A 23,482-nucleotide genomic window follows, 5' to 3' on the forward strand; every position below is an offset into this window, starting at 1 on the left:
AAACATGTAGAGTCTGTCTAAGCTAACTGTGCACCGCCTTGAATAAAACAAACTGTCATTATTAAACGTCATATTTTCATATAAATTTTACATTAATGACGACAGTGTCACAATTTGTCAGTGTTGTGACTTGTGAGTTAGCTTGGACCGACTCTAGAGTTAGACCAAGAAAAGTCTGCAGCGATTTTGTTATTTTAAACGTCAAATTTCTATGAAATTATGAGTTATGACGTATAAATAACACTTGCACTGCGCGGGCTATCAAAATCGCTGCAGACTTTTCTTGGTCTAACTCTAGCTATTTTTGAGAGTTAATTCTGGGTTTCAGTTATTGTATACCGAAATCGGTATTCCCGAAATCGCGTCGTCACGTCAACCTTGCCAAATGTAATTAAGTGCCCCTCGCGGTTGGTGTCGGGTTCGATGGTGGCTAATCCTTCGCATTTGGACCCCTCTGAAAATAATAATAATACTTGGAATAGTTCGGTAGTTTCGACTGTTAGTTGGAACAAGTGAATTCTGTTTATTTTTTTGTACCTACTCGAGAGTGACTCGGTTTTCATTGGCTCTTCGGTATATGGTTGATGTTACTTACGATTGCATCTATGTATCAATCTACATAATATACCTACCAATGTATAGTCACCTGCAATAATATATTATGTTACTCTTTGAAGGCCGTGACAAATAAGGCCGTGTCAGATATTTTGCGGCTTTGGTTGTGTAACATATTATTACAGGTGACTGTACATAATATTATGTAGGTATTCACTCCATTCATATTCTTTAGGCTTGAGTCTTTAAGATTCAAATTAGCTCTAACTTAGGCGCCCGCCACTGTCTTCTCTACAGGTGTTAAGGTTCCAAAAGTTGTCGAAAAAGTTGGAAAAGATCTCGGGCTGTGGGAATTTACTGTAGTTTGGAGTTGGAAACTTTTTGTCAGTAGGCACAGTAAGCGGCCTGAAATATTGGTTTGGTTATATAATATCTAATAAATATACTCTATCTAGCTTATAAAACACTAAAGATTGAAATAATGCAGCATATTTCATTTTAATCCCATCCTCGTCGCCAATGAAGTATTTGATAATTAAAACAACGAAAGTACGTTAACACAGCTGATGCTTTATTCCGACTAACGGTATGCATACAATCTTATAAGTACCCACATATCTATACATAACAATTTCATTTTAAACTCAAAATTCAAGCTTACATCAATAAACCCGTAATAAAAATACCACCCCAATCAAGCAATATTGACCATACAATAAAAAGCTAACAAGGCTAAAACACATGCAAGTCCAGCCCGAGGCTAATTGAGTCATTGTCTGTCTGTTTGTCCGTCTTGTTTAATATTCATCCGCGTATTTACTGAGTCCGCTAAGCCAATACGACTTTACCAACTTCGCTACCCCTACAGGCAAAAAAGTTTACTAGCATACGGGCAAACCTAAAGTGACGTAAGAATGAGAGAAATGCAAAGTGATTTCGACTTTGTTTCAAATGTATTAGGGTTTAGATTTAAATATAATATCGAACAGACTTGATGCTCTTTTGTTTTCAGGCGATGAATTGTACATCGAGGAATGTAGAACTAAATAAGACTTTATGTGAACGTGTTAAAGTTTATAATAGAGTGGCTTTAATTTTGTATATTGATAGCGACATGATCAGCAAATTATAAATTTGTAACGGAGGAAGTGTGTTGGTTTTAGTTTTTTAAAGTGATCCTATTTTGGGGCGTTTTAATGGGGTTGGTTAATGATTTTATGTCGTTTTGATGGAGTTATTGTAGACCGGTGTTTGCCCGCAGGCTAATATGTAATGTTCAGCGAATTACTTACGTTACGTAGTACCTATATGTACATTCCGACCAGCAGTCGCTAGGGCAGAAAGGTTCTTGAGCTTGGCCAAATTTTTCACTGTACTTAGTAAGTTTTACTATGTTTCATTTTTTTCCGTTGTCAATCAATATAAGTAGTATTTTATGCAACCGTTGTTTAAGAGAGGTCAAAAAAGGCGAGTGGCGTGAGTAACAGTTTGAGGCGAAACCGAAAATTGTTAATAAAGACGCCACGAGTATTTTTTGACTCAGTTAAACAACGTTGCATACAATACTTTTTCTACGACCAAGCACTTACTTTGAAATAAAATTGTGAATTTAACAAATATTTTTAATTTAAGAAATAGCAAAAATGGAGGGTACGGGCGGGAAAAGAATGAATGAACGAATGAAATTAAAAAAAAAACTGTCTATGGTTCACTTATTTGTCAGAGATGACATTTAAAATAAGGTTGACAACACTGTATTTCATTCAATATTCTTTAAGTGGTCATTACACGAAGTATCGTAAAATCACCAAAAAGATACTGCGTGTATGCGCGAATTCTATGACTGACAATGACAAATAAAAGTACGGGAGTAGAAAAAATACCTAAAATAAGACCTTAGATTTATAAACTTCGTAACATAACCAGTTGAATATCATGGTGTAAAATCAAAACACATCCACATATTAGCCATCGATTTTATCGATATTGTAAATAGTCATAATTCCAGCCATAACGGCCACAATATTCATAACTATTAGCTCCCCCTGCCACTAATCCGGAGATGAATCGGCAGCACACAAATTGGTAGAGATTTACTATGCAGTTTACCGACTTTATTTGTGCTTGTCATAGATGAACGCACGGTGGCATTCATGGCATATAATATTGTAGTGGTTAAAAGTAATAAGTTTCTGGCAAAAATTTAATTTATGATATGACAAGCTTTTATCGCTGACTGTACTATTCTTTCTACAGATAACTAATACTCATCGAGACAATTGTAAAAACCACATACACAATAAGGTTGCGTTGTTTTATCACCGAGTTCCTATGGCCACCTCCTGTCTCCATCATCAGATCAGCTCGATGGTACCATAATATTGCATTGTCATCCGACTTACATATGTATGCAAAATTTCAGCTTCATTTGAAGTCGGAAACTGGGTCAAAATTAGCTTGCAAGATTTGACCCGTACAAACATAGTTACATTGGTACATTGCAAGTTAAATAAAAGCTTGTAAAAATAGGAATTATGAGTAGGTAAGCAAAATACGACATTACATTACATTACATTACAATAATAATAATTACATAACATTACATACATACATTAGTAAATTTTAATAATAATTTAAAATTAGTACTCACTTAAATACATGTGCATATGTAGAGACTCTTACCTGCAGGCAAACTGTAAATACAGTTTTGCAGGGACCTGTTCAATTATATGTTCTGTACTGTGTGTTAATAATAATAAATAAATAATAGATCGATCGCAACGTCGGGCCGTGCTCGTTGACATCACCATCCCCCATGATGAGAATCTCGTGAAAGCCGAGAAGGACAAGTCCAGTAAGTACCTAGACTTGGCTCACGAGATAACAGCCATGTGGGATGTTGATTCGACGATCATTGTCCCGATAGTCGTTTCAGTAAACGGTCTAATAGCGAAGAGTCTCGACCAACACCTTGAGAGACTCTCGCTAGGTGGTTGGATCAAGGGTCAGATGCAGAAGGCGGTGATCTTGGACACGGCGCGGATAGTCCGCCGGTTCCTCTCTCTGCAGCCCTGACCACCGGTAGCTTGGGCCTTGCCCCGCTGCTGGCGGCACCCTAAGGTTAGGTTTTTTATAATGTGTTTATATTAATTTTTATTGTTTTGTAAGTGTTTTTATATTTTACTTTTATATTCATATTATAAATAACCTAACTTAAGATGAGAAATGAATAAAGAGTAAATAAATAAAAAATAAATAAAAAATAAAAATAGGTGTCAATAAGTTTTTTGTCAAAAATATTGTTGATACAATATTTTATCGCTGACTTTACTTTTCTTTCAACAGGCAATTACCGAGACATTTCTAACAAACCCAAACACAATAGGTTGCGTTGTTTTATCACAGAGTTCCAATAACAACCTCCTGTGATCCGATCAGCTCGACCCATAGACTAGGAATCCTCTAGACGGAGCTTAGAGCAATTATATATTTCATGAAACCGATGCTGCCAAAAATACAGGGGTGCGGGGGACGAGGTGAGCGAGTCCCGTGCCGTGATTGGTCCGTTCAAAGACACGGGCGTCACACAAAGACACTTTGACTCGAAAATGGAGTAAAACTACCGTACTACTACTATATTTGTGGCAGAGGGGGTAGCGCTACTATGCTCAGTCTGGAGGAAGACTTGTCTGTTGTGGCTCGACCTGACCTAAGTACAAAAAAACGGAGGAGTTTTTTATATTTATACGTAAGTACTGCCTAAATAAAGTAAACTTTTAAATTATTTTCGAACGCAAAATGTGCAATGTGCATAGTATCAAACTAAACTTGCATGTGCCCAGTGCCTTTACCTATTTTGTTTGTCTTCATGCCAAGCGTAAACACTTGAAAACTTTACGAAGCACGCTACACTATCTCAAAGCAATTTCAACCGTAATTCAAAAGTATAAGGTCTTTATTACAACGGTATAATTTACAAGCGTTACCAATTTAACTCGAAGCTGACTCACGCAAAATTCACTCATAATATTATTAGCTATAAAGGTAAAAGTGACTGTATATTAAAATTAGGGTTGCCACCAAACGTTGTAACATTTGGTACTTTGTATTCGTGTACTCGAGATTGATTGAAAACTAACTGTAGCGTTGTAGGTTTGTTTGTGGAGATAACAGTGACGTCACTCGAGAGCACATCTGCACTTTAATTAATACAATATAAGTAATTATAATTTAGTAAAATTGCATTATGATTTTTTATTAAGGCCTCGGTTAGCAAGTGAAAAAGCAGATTTGTTTAAATGCTTAATCAGTTCTTTGTTTATTTATTTATACTTTATTGCACAAAAGAAATAACATAGTGTACAAAAGGCGAACTTAATGTCATGAGGCATTCTCTACCAGTCAACCTTAGGGCAAAGCAGAGAAGATTGTAGGTTTGTTCTGTTGTTTTATTATATTATTATTAATTCTTTATTTCAGATAAATTTTATCCATAGAATTGTTTAGTTTGGCTTATGACTACGTTAATTACCTAACTACTACTACATTAAATAACTATTTAATTATATATGGCAAGCAAACGAGTAGACGTATCGCCTGATGGTATACAATTACCATCGCCAATGTACATATGTAACACCAGAGGGGTTGCAAGTGCGTTGCCGGTATTTAAAGTTTAAGGTGTACGTTCTTTTCTTGAAGGTTCTTGAAGTGTCTCTCTAATTATTGTTTTAAGTATATTAAGTATGTAGAGTTAGACCAAGAAAAGTCTGCAGTGATTTTTATAGCCCGCGCAGTGGAAGTGTTATTTTAAACGTCAAACTTCTATGAATTTATGACGTATAAATAACTCTTGCACTGCGTGGGCTATCAAAATCACTGCAGGCTTTTCTTGGTCTAACTCTACTAACTCTGCCTGCAAATTGCTACCGTCTTGCTACTTGGTAGAAGGGTAATACACATTTTATGGTATGGTTAACTCGTTTGCGTCTTTTCTGTATAGCAAAGTTAAGGAATTCTAGTAATATAGTACATTATTAGTAGTACTTAGTATAGTACATTATTTGTGTGCAAGTAACATGTTTCTATCACTTTTTGTAAAGCTATTTGAGAAGGTAGTACATGGGTATATCTACATACTTTATACTGACGGACCATATATATGTCGGGAATTGTGGGCGTATCCTACTATCGGCAGCATATCAGAACCTTCAATCGTGGATGACGAGGGCCTTCAATGAAATACGATGTTCAGCTCACAATCTTTACTGCACAAGACTCATTACAAATCACAGCACGTGATACGTTTCTTATCTTAAGCAAACCAGTGGATTTGACCCAGGAACGGCCACAGACGTCATCTTCTCCCGTTCGTTCTCATCGTGCTCTCTTGAAGGTCGATTGACAGCATAACTTCAATTCTTCTGGACTTCAATTGTTTTAACAGCGCACTCTATGACGTCTTGGCGGAACTGTGTCGAACGCCACACCTGAGTACGTAACACCCTAGTTTGCTCTATTTGTCAAGGTTTGCATGATAAAACGCCTCTTGAAGGCGACAGATGGCACATTTCAGCCATTCTCCGACATATAAAACAATATATTTTTGTTTTGCAACCAAATGTATGATACCTATAGAAGCAAATTCAGCAACATTCAGTTGTTTTTCTAAAGCGGTATTTATTACCTATACTATTATTACTGAGATGTGCAATAAAGATGAGTACTTAACTATTCTATCTATCTATCCACAAGTTAATACTGTGGACATTGCTGATTTTACTTCTATATGACTTAAATAAATAGCTTACCAAATGTCCCACTTGCAAAACTCACCGTATGTCACTTTGGCACTAATTTTATTTGTTTAAAAAACATGGCGGGTAGCGGCGCGTGCGTGACGCGTGCGAGCCGCGTGCGTGACGCGTGCGATTCGTAGTAACTCTTCTCGATTGAGTTAAAGTGATATGATGATATGATACTAATGAGTGGTTAAATGGGTAGTAGGCACGTGCTGGTATTTACGACTAAATTATGGCATGTGTGATGTTTAAGTACCTACATAATTGGTTTATTGCTGATCCGGTGGTCTTCAATTATTTAAGCTTTGAGTTATTTTGCTCTACAAATAATACATGTGTTTGATTGTTTTTTTTTTTATTATTATGTATGGGCTTACTCATGGCCCAGACTAGCCGAGGCGTAGACGTGGCCTACGATGGAGCGAGCTCGCCCAGAAGGTGCCTGTTCACTCTTGATTGGAAGGTTGGTTTGAAAAATTGTAATGTTTAGGGAGAAAAGTGTCCGGCAATCTATAGATTTGTCATAAGTAGGTAGCATTCATTTCGTTTTCATTAGTGTACATGAAATGTTACAGAAAACTTGACACTTTATTTGTTGCCCACTTTGCTCCATATTAGCTCAATGGTGCTTTGGAATTAAAATATTACTAAAAATATAAGACTTTCGAATCAAAAATAGTTCCCACGGAAACACCGCTCGCAAAAACCACAGGGCCACTTAAAAAGTCCTAAATAAACTTTCACACGACCAAATTAACCCTATAATGCTCATGGCTTTTTAAACGCCATGTAATTGTCACATTATCCCACTTGAAACGTCCCGTGTCACTACTGGAAGCGACAAAGGTGACAAAGTGAGAAAAGTGATGCGGAAACTCAAGTGTGGATTTAGGTTATTTACAAATATAAGCAGTTTGGGAAAAAAGTTGGTCGCAATTTTTCTCATGATAGTTTATTTAGGTTCTTCGGGCCTGGGAGTGAATGTTATTCATACTAACTAAAAATGGTTAAATGTTAAATAACAATAGGTAGAGTTAGACCAAGAAAAGTCTGCAGCGATTTTGATAGCCCACACAGTGCAAATGTTATTTACACGTCATAATTTCATAGAAGTTTGACGTTTATAATGACACTTACACTGCGTGGGCTATCAAAATCGCTGCAGACTTTTCTCGGTCTGACTCTACTAACTCTGCCTGCAACTTCCTACCCGTAGAAGGCTAATACACATTTTATAGTATGGTTAACTCGTTTGCGTCTTTTCTGTATAGCAAAGTTAAGGAATCTAAAGCTATTTTATACACTACGCCCTTACAGGTCGCATACATTTTTTTAGTACTTGAGACTCAAAATAGAAAAACGGGATATATATGTACCAGAGTCGTTATTTTTTATAATATATTGTCCACAGAACTGACCGTTTCCTAAAATGTGTTTGACCCAGAAGCGATAGAAGTATGTATATGTATAAAAAAATATCCCGACTATCTTCCAAATTTTAGTTTTCTTTTTAGGGTTTTTAGTTTTCTTTTTTACTCGTAAATATGTTTTGTATTGAATTTTGCATTATATATAAACGCTTTTTAAATTCATAGTTGGTTTGTATCTCTAGTCACCCACAAACACAAATTGCCAAGACAATAACAATTTTGATTTGTGGATAAAGATCCAAAATGCGAAACATAAGACCTTTTTAAAGGCTTTTTAAAGGGGTGGCTAGAGGGTTAATTAAATTTTAATATTAAATTATACATACCTAGTTTAAATATTTTAGATATTAAAAATAATGTCCATTTTCCAGATTTTCTTATTCAACGTACAATCAGCAGCAGAAGTTGCTAAGCGGGCCAGTTCAAAATGATCTTGACACGACAATACAATACAACAATACAAATACTCTTTATTGCACACCTCATTACAGAAAACATTACAAACTGGCTACACAATACAATACGACTTTATTGTTAAGGGAATAAGAGCGTGTCAAGGTAATTTTGAACATCTCGCCCGCTTAACAATGTCTTTTGCTGACTGTACTTTAATCTTATTATACCAACACCTCAACGGATTCATACGCGGCCCTTATCGATCAAAAAACTCACCCCGCTTACCACACAATTTCCCCGATAAAAAGCCCTTTCACCCAAAATGCACTTTTTCGATAAAAACGTCGCATGAATGCATTCCATTGTGCAAGTGGCAGATGGCGATAAGGGCAAACGGTTTGACACCGGACAGAAATTCCTATTATTAAACGCAATTTTGGAATATTCTAATAATACGTAAATCATAGAAAAGATCAAAATGTAACCCGAATAATTTTAATTTTAACATCACATTAATTAAAGAAATAACTTATTCATATACATATTACCTACAACTGGATTAAAAATTGTTTTCGAGCAAAATAAAGTCTTTTTCAAAGCGAGATGACACTCTCCCTAATGTGATAGTAACTGTCTGCCTGGCGGTCTGTCTGTTAAATCTTCAAGCTTAAACCGCTGAACCTAAGTATTTAGATAAAAATTGGTATATATGTAGATAGTTTGAAGCCCGAGGAAGAACATAGGAGAGTTTTAATTAATCATCATCATTCTCCGCAGACAAAGTCGCGGGTGAAGCTAGCCTTAAGTAAAAGATGAATAATCCAATCACTCTTTCCCTCACCGACCCTAAGCTACCGTGCAAGCTTATAAACACACAAACAAGCCGACGCAGGCGCGGCGAATGCAATCATTGGCAATTTCACGCCCCTCCAGCGCTAATTGGTTAAATATTACCTAATTTTCACGGATATTTAGTCACTTAAATACCGTGGTGATTAGAATAGAAACATTTGGCAATTACTTAGCTGCAAAAGTGTAGGTGGAGACGGTGTTAAATAAAAAAATAACACTAAAACAGGAACTAGAAAATCTGGTTTGGTTAATCCAAAACACTACCCACATTACACATCACACTTATAGACATAATATATATATGTATCATTTGTACTACACACGCCTGTTGGTCGTATTCGTACCACTTAATTTGCAAGTATTGAAAACATTTTTGGCACTATTACACATACAACCAACAAACTTATGTAAGATAGGTACCTTATCTATCAATCTAAGATACCTGATCGTAGGTACTTGCTAGTTGCTAAAGGTAAAATTCACACGCTGAATTCTTTCATCCTCATCAAAGGACCGGTGATTTTTTAATCAAACAGGTATTTTTGGCAAAAAAACAGTAGGTAACCTGCGAAGGTTGCGACGTACAATTATGTATTATCCTATTCATTACAAATTTATTTATTAGTATACAATACGCGTGTGTTTGTCCACGACGTGTCAGATGGCTAAATACGCCGTAATTCGCGGCACGCGTTCGCACTTCTACACGCGTTCCGCACGTGTCATGTTACACGCCTGTTGGTCGATACCACTTCATTAGATTTCGGTATAACAAACACTATTAGCTTTAGTAATACATAGTTAATAAACAAACTTACGAAAACTTTAGAAACACCATCTACTCTCTACTCCGGGCTGCGGGCTTCGGTGAGATAAGGTTGATTCAGTGCAGATGCAGATAGAGTTCCGACCAAAACACATTTACTTCGCATAATAATTCGCTTGTTTGGCTTGTTTATTTATTAGAATCAGATTGGAATAATTATTCAATCATTTTTTTTTTTTATTCGTATAAATGGCTTTTCTGCTACCAGGGCACTTTGCCAATGTCAAGTACATATAGAGATCATATAACAGTAAGTCTTCGAGCAACACCGGCTTCCGACACATCGGAAGGGAGGGGCCCAAGCGATATCTCACCGTACAAATCTTTCTGCCATTTTTCGCGGGGGGAAAGGTGCACACAGTCGCACTTCTCACACACTTACATACAAAATTCAATCTGTAATGACGACACAAATACATAGAAAATGACACACGTCAAAGACAAATCTTACAAACCTCGATCTCTTTTTATGTACGGACGAGTGACAAGTGTCACAACACGCACACTAACACATTTTCGTTGAAGTATGTTATTGTATTCTGAGAGATGAGAAGTCGGATTTGTCGCTCGACCGATCCGCAATTTGTACTGAGCGAGCAAAATCGATAAATCCAACAATTAAATGAGACTAAAATATAATAATTGTGTTTGAATGTAATTAAACGTATGATATGTAAAAAAAAAATTACATGTGAAATGTAACACTTTCTTTTTGTAAATTTGATGTCCCCGACCTCTCTTTATAACAAAAAACCGAGCAAACAGGCATTTTTGTGCAGCAGTGTTCACGCGCGCGTCTGGACTCGGTCTAGTGAAAAATCCAAGTGCAACTAGTTTTATTACCCGCGCTAGATTAGATTGACGCGCTAATCTTGTACCTCGGCAGAGGGGAAATAGTGCGAATGCCGCCTCCCTTCCGTGTTGCTCGAAGCAGTAAGTCGTCGATATTCAGTCATCCGTCGAGGACTTCACGATGCACTGGAGGATAGCTGGAGCAGCAGTACAAAGCATAATGGCGGCCGAGACCACGAACCGCCGAATGATGTCCAAGGAATTAGTTATTCGTATTTCCAGAAGAATCCTTCATTAACTGCACCCATTGCGCTTGCCATTCACTGCATAATATCCTATCAAAATTATACATTAAACATGGCAGAATGCAAATAATAAATAAAAATGTCTGGAGCACGATCCGCCATGTTCCGTGGATCATTCGAAAGTCCCCTATTCCATCATTTAAAAACAAATCATTTAACCGCATTGTTTATATAGCAAAACTACTGTCACTGTTGTCAAGTTGTGACTGTTATTGTCATAGAAAGAAGGGATTTTTTCCAATAAGTATTTTACATAAAAAGCATATTATTTTATTATATTATACCGGATGTGGCCTGTAACACGAGCAAATAATTAAAACATAGATTGTAATCCTCAAACGGTGACACTTTTGTTCAACAACTTTTAAACATTATGAAGTAGTAAGACTTCCTATTTTTCATACAAAATAAATATTATCTTCAATGGACGCCATCGCCATGTCATATCATTGACGTTGCTTATGCATGCCTTAAACATAACAAAATTCGCAATACTTGCGTCTTAGAATAAACTTTAAAGTGTATTAAAAATCAAACCACAAGTAATTTTTAAAAGTTACTGAACAAATGTTGGTCAGTATGAGGAGTACAGCCTACAGTTAAATTTTTTGCTCGTATTACAGGCCACACCCGGTATAGAAGAAGAAGAAGAAGAAGAAAGACATTTATTCCATAAAACACACATACACAGGACAATAAGATGAAAGAAATAAGATAATTAGAACAGCAAAACAAAGAAATTATGTACACATAAAAAAAAAAAAAAACAGAAAAGAATACACACTTGGGTCCAGCAATGTGTGCCGTAGGGAAAAGGCCCTGTCTCAGCATATTGTTGCAATTTGCAAACGAGGCAAATTCCAACGCTGTTATTCTGCCAAGGCCTTAGGGAGTGACATTAAATATTAGTAAAATATAAATATATATATATATATATATATATAAAAAAAACATAATAATAAAGTACGGTAAGTGAAAAATAAATTAATAGTTATTTTGAGTTTAAAAGCAGCATAAAAGAAAAATATGGCGTAAAGAAAAAACGAAAGCGTCATAAAAATAAAGAATTAAAATTTTTATGATTTATTTACCGATATTTTGATAAGAAAAAAAAAAAAAAAATAGTATAGGTATATTTAAGCCGCGATTGTTCCTGTACCTATTTATACAGGGTAACCACCTTTAAAAAAATGGGTCAGGAAGTGCAACCACTGCGTCCCGCGTTGCTACGACAAAATAATCTTGGAAGAATGTTGGATCTTTGATGATCTTTTTTTTTTATAATACATTTTTTTAATCTTTGGTATAATTGACAAATTTTTACCTCGATAATCCTAAATAAAAACTTAGATTCTATTTTTTTATCAAGGATTAAAAGACTTTAATATAACAAATAGGTACCGTTAAGCTAAATTGTTATAAAAACTGCGAATCGAAGACGAATGAATCGAAAATGTTTTAACTTTTTCGAGTATTTTCATTAAACTATTATTATTTACTAAAACGGGTTTAATATATAATATATATAGGTACTTATACTCCAAAATGAACTCCGATTAAATTTTATGATTTGATTCAACATAACAAAAAAAATGAAATTAAAGGAAAAATTTAAAAATTCAATCAATTAAATCGAATTCGAGAACTTTCGCAACACCGCTCCCCAAAGCGGTGAATTTTTCATATTTTCCTTAAATAAAAAATTAAATTAGCTTCCAGACTTCTCTTCTTAGTACAAAAAAAATTAACATCTGTTCGGTTCCTCAAAAACCACTAAATTGTTTGGCCTAAAATATTAAAATAGGAGTTAAATCCGTGGAATATATTGAAATAATTTAATAAAGAGCGTACAGAGTAATACGTTACACACTGAGAAGATACGTTAGAATGACACTTAAAAAACATATGAATATAAAAAATACAAATATCAAAAACCAAGAGTGTTCTTATTACAAATAGGTAATAAAAAGGTTTAACACCCCCCCGTAATATGAACACCCTGTATATATTCATACTGAACAAAGTAAACTGTACACATAATAAAATATAGCACAAAAAAAATCACCCTGTATATACAATCTAACTATCACTGACTATACACACACTAATACCTACTATGTACACCTAAACCTAACCTAAACCTAAAGCATTTGTACACTTAAAATGTTTTATTTTAGCCAAAGGTTTGGTTAAAATGTCGGCGACCATATCATTAGTAGGAATGAACCTTAGGTGCAGATTATGGTGTGATAGTGCGTCACGGATGAAGTGATGTTTGATGTCGATGTGCTTGGTGCGGGCGTGATAAGTGCTATTATGTGCAAGTTTAATGGAACTCTGATTGTCTGAATGAATGGTCATGGGATGAGCGAAATTGAATACCTCCTGTATGAGCGTTTTTAGGTAAATGGCCTCCTTGCAGGCTTCAGCTAACGCCATGTACTCAGCCTCTGTTGTTGAAAGGGCGACTGTACGTTGCTTGCGAGCTTCCCAAGAGATTGGCCCTCCACTCACCAGAAAGACATATCCAGTATAGGACCTACGATCAATGATGCTGTTTCCAAAGTCGGCATCCGAATATCCCACGACGTTGTTATGACCATTACGCGTGTAAGCTAACCTCATGTCCTTTGTACCTTTTAGGTATCTGAGAACTCTTTTTGCGGCTTTCCAGTGTATTCCCCCGTAATGTGTGTTGAATTGGGATAGGTACGAGACTGTATGCGCAATATCGGGCCGAGTTCCAATTGCTATATACATTAGCGAGCCGATAAGTTCTCTGTAGGGAACATCAATTTCTTCTTCCTGCGTGGGAAGGGTTAGCTTTAGGCCAGGTTCCATCGGTGTAGTGACGGTGATGGCATCCGTCATATTATATTTTTCTAAAAGTTTGTCAATATAGTGTGACTGATCAAGGGTTATACGACCTTTGTTCTGGGAAACCCTCATTCCGAGGCAGTCTTTGACAGGTCCCAGATCCTTGACCGTAAACAATTTCTTGAGGTCGTTTTTAAAGTTGGTTTTCAATTTTTCGCTGTTTGACAGGATGAAAAAGTCGTCGACGAATACTGCTACAACTAGAAAATCGTTGTTATGTCTCGTGTAGTACATGCAGTGTTCCGTTGATGCTTGTGTAAGCGATAAGGTGGCCATAGCTTCGCACACTTTCTTATTCCACTGACGTGGAGCTTGCTTTAAGCCATAAAGCGACTTCTTCAATAAACAGACTTTATTCTTCGAATCGGCAGAGAAACCTTCAGGCTGTTCCATATAAATTTCCTCGTCCAAATCACCATTCAAAAAAGCTGTTTCCACGTCGAGGTGGTCAACTTGACAGTTTAGTTCCGCCGCATTTGCCATTAGTAACCGTACAGATGATAACCTTGCTACGGGCGAAAAAGTTTCTCCGTAGTCTACCCCTGCAACTTGGGTGAACCCTTTGGCTACAAGTCTGGCTTTATACTTCACAACCTGTCCACTTGTGTCCTTTTTTAGTTTAAAGACCCACTTGCACTTTGTCGTCTTTCGATCCTTGGGTCTATCAACAATAATCCAAGTTTTATGTTTTTGGAGAGACTCATACTCAGCTTTCATCGCTTCAAGCCATTCTTGCTTTTGCGGATGGTCTGATACTTCCTTAAATGTCTCAGGTTCCAGATCAGATGTCATGTTGACTGCGCAAACCTGTATGTATCGCTCAGGAGGTCGTCTGTCCCTAGCAGGGTATCTTCGCTCCGGTTCTTCTTCGGGAACGGGTACTGCTTCTGCTGGTTCAGGGTTCTCACGACGTTCCATTTCAGGTTCGGCGGGCGCAGGTTCAGGTTGGTCTGGAACTAAAGATTCAGGCTGGACATCAAGCTGTATATGGTACTGTGATGTCGGATCAGGATCAGAAATAGGGACTAGGACTTGTTGTGTTGGTTGAGACGGAGGTTCCAACTCGGTGGGGTTGGGATTTGGGGTGGGTTCTGCCTTGAGCTTGTCTTCTATGAAGACTACGTCTCTAGCAATAATAATCGCTCGAGGGTTTTGGGGATTGACGAGACGGTAAGCTTTACTTTCCGTCGCGTAGCCTACGAAGATGCATTTCTGAGTCTTGGCGTCAAGCTTTGTACGTTTTTCTTTTGGTACAAGAACATGAGCTTCACAGCCAAAGACTTTGAGGTGTGACAGGTTTACCTTTTTACCGGACCACATCTCCTCCGGAATACGGTTCTTCAGGGCTTGCGTTGGCACGTGATTTTTGATATAAATCGCCGTGTTTACCGCTTCTCCCCAATATGCTTTCGGCAGCTGCGAGTCCTGGAGCATGCATCTCGCCTTTTCAATGATCGTGCGATTTGCGCGTTCCGAGATCCCGTTCATCTCAGGGTTGTACGGAACTGTGGTCTGATGGACAATCCCGTTCTCCTTCAGGAACGTAGACAGATCATGGTTGACATACTCGCCTCCATTGTCTGATCTCAGGACCTTGATCTTCTGCCCCGTTTGGTTCTCTACTAGATGCTTAAACTCTACGAACTTACCGAAGACCTCATCTTTTCTTTTCAAAAGATAGCCGAAGGTTTTTCGACTAAAGTCATCCGTAAAGGTTAGTAAATATAGAGCTCCGCCAAACGATTGCGTACTCATTGGACCGCATAGGTCGGAATGAATGAGTTCCAATACGCAATTCGACCTACTCGTAAACTTGTAAAAAGGTTTCTTAGAAAGTTTGCCTTGTAGGCACGGAACACATGGTTCATGCAAACCTTTTTGCAATATTTACAAAATAATTTAGATTTCGTCTTCGACGAGCGGGCTTGCAGCACGTTTGCTGGTCCTTGTTTGACAGGTGCAGGCTGGGTACTGCCGGATGCAGCGCTGACGGCACGAGAGTCTTCCTTTAGGAGAGCCGTCACGACGTTTTCCGATGTTATCTGTGTATTAGCGTGTTCCAAGGTCATCACTAATGGCTTAAACTCTTCTGGCAGGCCGGCGAGCATCACGATAGCCAGAAACTCGTCTTCGACCGATGCGTCAATGCCTTGGAGTTCCTGTTGAGTAGCCAGCGATTTGTTCACATATTCTTCCATGTTACCATCATATTTGTTGGATAGTAACTTCCTCATCAAAGCCAGTCTTCTTGTCAGGCCGCTATCTGCATAAGCCTTTTTTAGGCATTGTAGTGTTTCAAACGCAGTTTTAGCTGACCTTATGACCGGGTACACGTTTTCATTGCAGGACAGGCAAATCTTTGCTCGAGCACGAGCGTCTTTTTGCTTTTCTATGGGGTCTGTAAGTTCGTCTTCTTTTGTGCAGACCTCCCAGAGTCCTTGATCGGTGAGCAAACACTGAATACTGAATTACCAGTTATTGAAGTTCTTGCTTCCGTGTAGCTTCGAGAACGTTATATGAGTATGTGTAGACGTCGATGGAGAATCCATATTTCTCGTACTTATTAAACTTATTTCGCAGCGTAGTACGGGCACTCATAACCTATTAAAATAGGAGTTAAATCCGTGGAATATATTGAAATAATTTAATAAAGAGCGTACAGAGTAATACGTTACACACTAAGAAGATACGTTAGAATGACACTTAAAAAACATATGAATATAAAAAATACAAATATCAAAAACCATGAGTGTTCTTATTACAAATAGGTAATAAAAAGGTTTAACATAAAAAACGTAGCAAACCAGGCAAATCCGAATCATCCAGGCCAGTGACAGAACACAACGCACAATGCCCGAGGTGTGGGTACTACGAAAAATCCCATTCGGCCCGTGCACGCGGAATAATTACCGCTTTTTACTGGTTTAATCCGGATCAGATAACTAGAGTCCCAAGGTGATGGAATAGGGCTGACAAAAAGTGAGTTTTTATGGTCGTCCTTTAAAGTTCCCGTGATTTCAAAGCTAAGAAATAAATGAAAAGTGGAAAAATTCACTATCTCTTGTTCCAAGGTAGCAAAGAGAATTTAGTCTTTGGAGATAGTGATTTTTTTCCACTTTTCAGTTATTTCTAAGATTTATGGTATCGTTTTTGCTTAATACAAAATTAATTCTCGTGACTTATTTTTGGATTTCAGGAACTTCAGGAAGTAAGCTTATTGCAATTACTTCCCCAGATGTTTTAAGTACCTACCTACCTGACGTTTTAATTAGAATTATTTACATCATAACTTGGGCAAATCCGTGGTAAAACAACGGAAATAAAATAAATAAACTGGCTATAAACCTGAGTCCAAAAATTTATAGCACTCGCGATCTCTGTGATTTCATGTTGAAATTGAACTTCTTACAATGATGATGATATAAAAAATTGGCAACCCTAATAAAAAGCACTATGCGTTTGATATTCATGATCAGTCCCTGTGGATCCAGAATTAGGGATGATGTAGATTTCGTTTCATCTGATATTAATTTAGATGGCGGTGTGTTCGTAAAAAGAGAATTTTAAATCTCGATGACAATTTGAGGTTATATTGAGTCTTCAAAACATACCAGATGTGCTCAAATTAGGAGTATTTAATTTATATCTGAATTAAATATAATACATCGAAATTGTAGTTTGTCATAGGCAGTCTTGGGTAGGTATAGGTAGTCTTGATAATCTTAAGCAGGTAGTCTAAGCTTAATAGAGTTAGACCAAGAAAAGTCTGCAGCGATTTTGATAGCCCACGCTGTGCAAGTGTTATTTATTTATACGTCACAATTTCATAGTAGTTTGACGTTTCAAATGACACTTGCACTGCGTGGCCTATCAAAATCGCTGCAGACTTTTCTTGGTCTAACTCTAGATATCTATTTCAAAATGTCTATGTATACCTACAGGGTGACATTTTACACAGTGCACCAATTTATAATGGGTTTCTAACATTTTAAATGGTGAAAGAAAAACATCAAAATAAAATAAAACTGTATGGACTTAAACTAAAATACCAGCCACATCGAATCGCAAAGCCTAAAACTACTACAAACCAAACATTTTATACTTAAATCGATCATTTCCCTTATTTTCACCAGAGCAGTAGCGGCCGATCACAAACTACAGTAATTAAATCTTTAGGGAGCGGGGAGAAAACGAGGGTGCACACAATAGCTCCAACACCAGGTGACGTATTACCCTACCAGCACGAAAAGTCCTAAAAACATTCAAAATACGAGGCACATACGTCCTTTTTCAACTTTGCAATCACATTCAAAAACCAACTTAATTTTACCGTCATCAAACCACAGAAATTTTAAGAGCTCATATAGAAATGAAAGGGGGTGCAGTTGGTACTGGTTTAGGGAAGTGCAAGGATAAGTTTGTACAGGCACAAAAGAGACGGTTGACTTTATTTCGTTTGTGATTTAGTGACGTAGTTATAACGCGTGTCAATGGTGGATTTGCGTTTGATGTGCTTTGCTGACTAAATAAAATATAAATAACTATCGATAAAAGCGGTATGAGACAGTGCCGTGGTAGTGCAATTTACTCCAAAACAAGAAATGAGTGTTTTGGTCCAAAAACTTAAATGTAATATAGCTTTTTTATCACAAACCCAAAGCCGGTGCCTTCTTACGAGTTTAAGAACAAGAGCAGTTCAGTTTGAGTTAAAAATCGTTCTTGCATTAAAATCCCCATAGTTTGAGGCACACTGTATAATGATTGTATATAGCCCAAACAGTACCTACTTTAGTGTCACAGAAGCTCAAAAAAGGCAATCTACTTTGATAATATTCTATACATATGTTACACATCATATCAGCTGGAAAAGTGTCCAACTGGTGTATTCAATCAACCAATCAATCATTTATTTCAGACACATTTCAGACTTAAAAGCCCATATATATTTGTTAGTAATACAATAGAAATTAATCTTAATATTATGCTAATGTTAGTAAGTACACATTAAATTAGAAATAATAATAATAGCACAACAATATCTTATTTAATATAGCAAAGACTGCGACATTCCAAACACTACCGCTGTACGTGCATCAGCATCCAGTGGTGTTGGAGCGGGCGGCAGTCTAGCCTCTCGGCCAGCACTCGTAGCAAACTGTGCGTCGCCTCCCTCAAGGATCTCCACTATGATTAGTCTCTAATGGTCTAGTCTGCCGCATGCCTGTGATCATGATCTTGTTGAAAACTTTAAACAGCAAGGTATCTCGATCAGTAATTATTATTAAATACCCCATTTTAAGCCCCTCTCAGATGTTATCAGAGCACATTAGCGATCATTGTGGAGCTGTATCTCATCTGACAGGATATCTGACACTATCTGCCATCTCCCCTTTACGTGTCACCATTTGTCAGATCGGCGCGAGCGCAGCTTTTCAGGAAGAGATGTTATTTGATATGGAATGTGAAATGTGTAAGGTGAAGTTACATTTATTATTTTAAACTGTGAACCTAGAAATTTTAGATCACAGGAAAAGGTGAAAGAAAAAATAAAATTACAAAGTGCAGTCAGTGCAGTCACGACAGATACACCGATTATATTAGAGTTAGGTAGACCAAGAAAAGTCTGCAGCGATTTTGATAGAGTTAGACCAAGAAGAGTCTGCGGCGATTTTGATATCCCACACAGTGCAAGTGTTATTTATACGTCATAATTTCATAGAAGTTTGACGTTTAAAATAACACTGGCACTGCGTGTGCTATCAAAGTCTGCAATTTTCTTAGTACAACTCTATTAGCAAAGCTATTAGGTTATGTGCGGAAAGAGAAGAGTCGTAGAATGATGCATGGGCTTCCATACATTTCACGACTCTTCTGTTTCCGCACAGACTCTATGGCTAGGTTCATTAAGTTTTGAATCATTAAATGTGTCGCTTAACTTCAAACTCGGGTAAATCCATTCGACCCTCTCAGCAAATATCTACTTACCCTATTACCTTTTCTTAATACCAAAATCGCATGATCTGACAGATGGATTTACCCGAGTTTGAAGTTAAGCGACTCAAATATAGAGTTAAACCAAGAAAAGTCTGCAGTGATTTTGATAACCTACGCAGTGTAAGTGTTATTTTAAACGTCAAACTTCTGTGAAATTATTACGTGTAAATAACACTTGCTCTGCGTGGGCTATCAAAATCGCTGCAGACTGTTCTTGGTTTAACTCTAACTTAGATCAAAGCTTAGAGGTTTGTTAGAGGTACAATACCTATCCTATATTCATGATTTGTCAAGAATTTGTAATTGTCAATTTTTCACTGTCATTGATTTCTTACGATTTGATTTAAGATTATTAATTTATTTTAGGTTTCTTTATATTTGTAATACGTTAGAAATTATTTACCATCATGTCTAGCAGCGGGTTTGCTGAGACCGTAGAGGTCTTAGAACCAAAAGTCCAAGAGTCCGTAGAGTCGGTTGAAGTCTCCATGTCTGAATGGTCTTCACTCGTCATGGATATAGAACCCCCTAATCCGAAGAGAGTACTATACGAAGAGGGTCTCTACGACCCAGGAAGTGGAGAAATATGTGCCGCTTACGTCGCTCTGTCTGACAGCGCAGTCTTCAGACATGCTTACTACAGTTACCCCTGCGTCTCCGACCCTGGGATATCAGATGCGTTATTAGGACCAGCGCCTAAACCCTTCTACCCTGACGACGGCCAAGAACTGTACCTAACTTTATGTAAGCAGATGAATCAGACCCCAGTTCGAATTTTCCATAGAGCGCTGCTCGGAACTAAGGCAGACTTGAGCTATTACTGCGTTAATCCTTACGGCATCCAAGCTATGACCAAGAGTCTAGTCGACAATAAAACCCTTACCAGCATTGATTTGACAGACAACTTTTTAAACGACGACGCCTGCTTCCATTTAGGTGATATGTTAACGACTAATACCATTTTAACTGAGTTAAATCTTGCGGGATGTAGGATTGGGCCGAGCGGAGCTCTCAGGCTATGTGCGGGACTGCCAAACAACAAGGCTTTAATGGTGCTCAATCTTAGTCGGAATCAGTTGGGTGATGCCGGTACTGATCACTTATCTCAAGCTATATTCTCCAAATCTGTTGTTCGGGAAGTTAATCTTTCCAGCAATAGTATCAGCGGAAAAAGTGCACAAACTCTCTCTGAGGCTTTAGAGTGGAACAACCAAATAACACACTTAGACCTATCCCGCAACCTTCTGTATTCCTTCCCTTCCGGACTCTGCAACCTACTCATTGTGTTAAGCAACAGCCAGTTACTTAAATATATAAACATATCATGGAACAGTTTAAGTGGCACCAAACTATCCGGAGCAATAAAACAGATCTTTATGGCAAAAAACTTGCAACATTTGGATATCAGCAACAACAGGCTATCGAACACAGAAGTCGCAATGGACCTGACTGTCTTTATGGCAAACCCCAAGAAAATGGTCACTTATAACGTTTCATACAACCCGATGAAATGGATGGAGGCCATGCTCTTTATAAATAAATTACAATCCAAGTTTGTTAAAATACAGAAACTTTATATGGATGGTATCACTGTAAATGTAGAGTTTATAAATATTTTAAACGCTATGAAGCTATTACCAAATAAACAAAACGTAGAAGTAACTTACGGATATGTAGAAGGATTACACAAGGCAGCAAGTCCAGACCCAAGAGAAACGACGCTGAACAGAGTAGAGTTTATTTGCAAGAAGCATAAGAAACATAAAGTGGATATAGCGCTAGTGATTTACCAACTACTGAAGGAGGGAAAAGATATACTAGATACTAAGGAATTTACTGACGCGCTTAAATTAGCAGGAGTTTCTTTAGATGAAGGGCTTACATCAGAGTTGGCTAGCATTTTTCCTGGGCCTATCTCTAAAAAAGGGGCAAAGAGGATTAATATTACGCAGATGGGGGAGTATATAAAGAGGAAGTGGCCTGAGAGGAAGCTTCCACCGACGCCGCCGCCTGAACCGGAGCCAATCCCTGTTCCACAGAAGGGGAAGAAAGGGCAAGAAGTTAAGGGGAAGGGGAAGGGAAAGAAGTAGATCATATTTACACCAAAATAAAATAAACTAAGTAATTATTAAGTAAATGTGATGCTTTGGATGTCATAACGACGCTAAAATGACTCTTCTTCCTCGCGTTATCCCGGCATTTTTGCCACGGCTCATGGGAACCTGGGGTCCGCTTGACAACTAATCCCATGACGCTAAAATGACTGCTGATACAAAACGATAAACTTTCATAGGTAGGTATATTTATTTTATGCTTGTCTTCTTGTACTTAGTTTAGAATTTATGTTACTTTACTTTATAAGTTTCGATTTAATAAACCATCTGTGGCAATGAATTTCGTGTTAGATTTAGTGAGACAATAAGACGCACCAGTTATTATCTTGGCACTGTACCAATATCATATAAGTACAGATGTAGTGCATAATTGTTTTCCTTCGTATTTTCTCGGAAACGTTCGTATCTGTCATGCTACTTCAATCAACCTCGATACTGAGACTGACTGAAATAGCAATAGACACTTTCGTACGTTTCCGTGATAATACGAAGGAAAATAATTATGCACTAGGTACATCACCGAGAGTACCGATCAATTTTAGGCATAGGAAAACCTCAAGGTCTAATGATTAATTTGTAAATTTTCCTTTGATTTCTCCAATTTTCCTTTTCGTCCACCTATGGCAATAATCTCATTCACTTTTGCATTTTGTATGTAAATTCCAATGAATGTTGTCATACAAACCTACATTATAAATGACTAGAATGACCACGCATGTTAGCCTCGCTTTGCGAAACGAATCGATTCCCGCACCCGCGTATTTACTGTAACCACCGCGCAGTGCCACACAATGACACAATGCCACAATTAAATATTCAAAATAATCCACACTTAAAAATATGTGTTTTAGGAAGGGTTAAGCGACATTAACTTAGTAAATTAATTTAAATTCTATCCAATGGATTTAAGGTTCAAACTCGAATTGTTTTATTTGCAAGTACTGTATGTTAATTTTGATACTTAGGTGGTTTTATTTAGAGAATAAAAGCGTGTTTACAAGGATTTACAATGACTAGGTATGTTACGCTGATTAGGTGATAAAAAGGAGCGACTTGATTTATTAGTCCCGGTTTTATTTGTGGATCTGCTTGCTTTGAATGTCTATTTGTTGGTTAATACTTGTGCCAACCACTAAAAACTTTCTTTTTTAAAGTCCAATTTTTATTTTGTCGTCGTGTTCTTTTTTCGTTAGATTTGGATTCAATATGGCTATTTTGAAGAGCCCCTCATTCTGGCCGGAACAAATACGAAACCCTAACTTGTCCCAAAAAAAAACTTATGTAATTTTATGTAAGTTTTGGATCTTAATTTTTTTGACCATATTGTTAAGCAACTTTATTTTCCATTGGAAAATACCAAATGCCTGAAATCCTCTTCGAACCGATATACCACGTCCTGATGCTGATGGTAATAAAATGGATGACTCTTAATATTAGCGAGAAGGGACTATCTTCCTAAAAATAATTTATTCAAACGAATTCCAATCTATCAATACCCTCGCGTACTAACAGCTAAAGTACAGCAGTCAACTTCAATACA

General features: G+C 37.4%; 1 protein-coding gene and 1 long non-coding RNA gene across 2 annotated transcripts; both read left to right on the forward strand.

The window, feature by feature from the left end:
- The first annotated feature begins 1,988 nt into the window (after positions 1-1,988).
- Positions 1,989-2,385, forward strand: LOC134793955 (uncharacterized). Its single transcript, XR_010144600.1, has 2 exons — positions 1,989-2,041; positions 2,074-2,385. It is a non-coding gene; the product is annotated as an uncharacterized LOC134793955 (long non-coding RNA).
- Positions 2,386-20,235: 17,850 nt separating this feature from the next.
- LOC134793864 (leucine-rich repeat-containing protein 74B-like) lies at positions 20,236-21,918 on the forward strand. The gene has a single exon (XM_063765577.1). The coding sequence runs from the start codon at positions 20,236-20,238 to the stop codon at positions 21,916-21,918; it is 1,683 nt and encodes a 560-aa protein (XP_063621647.1).
- The last annotated feature ends 1,564 nt before the right edge of the window (positions 21,919-23,482 follow it).

The sequence above is a fragment of the Cydia splendana genome, chromosome 9 (genome assembly GCF_910591565.1).
Source record: "Cydia splendana chromosome 9, ilCydSple1.2, whole genome shotgun sequence".
Lineage (NCBI taxonomy): Eukaryota > Metazoa > Arthropoda > Insecta > Lepidoptera > Tortricidae > Cydia > Cydia splendana.

Excerpts from the sequence above, each read along its gene's own strand:
- LOC134793864 (XM_063765577.1), top strand. The coding sequence starts at position 20,236 with ATGTCTAGCAGCGGGTTTGCTGAGACCGTAGAGGTCTTAGAACCAAAA.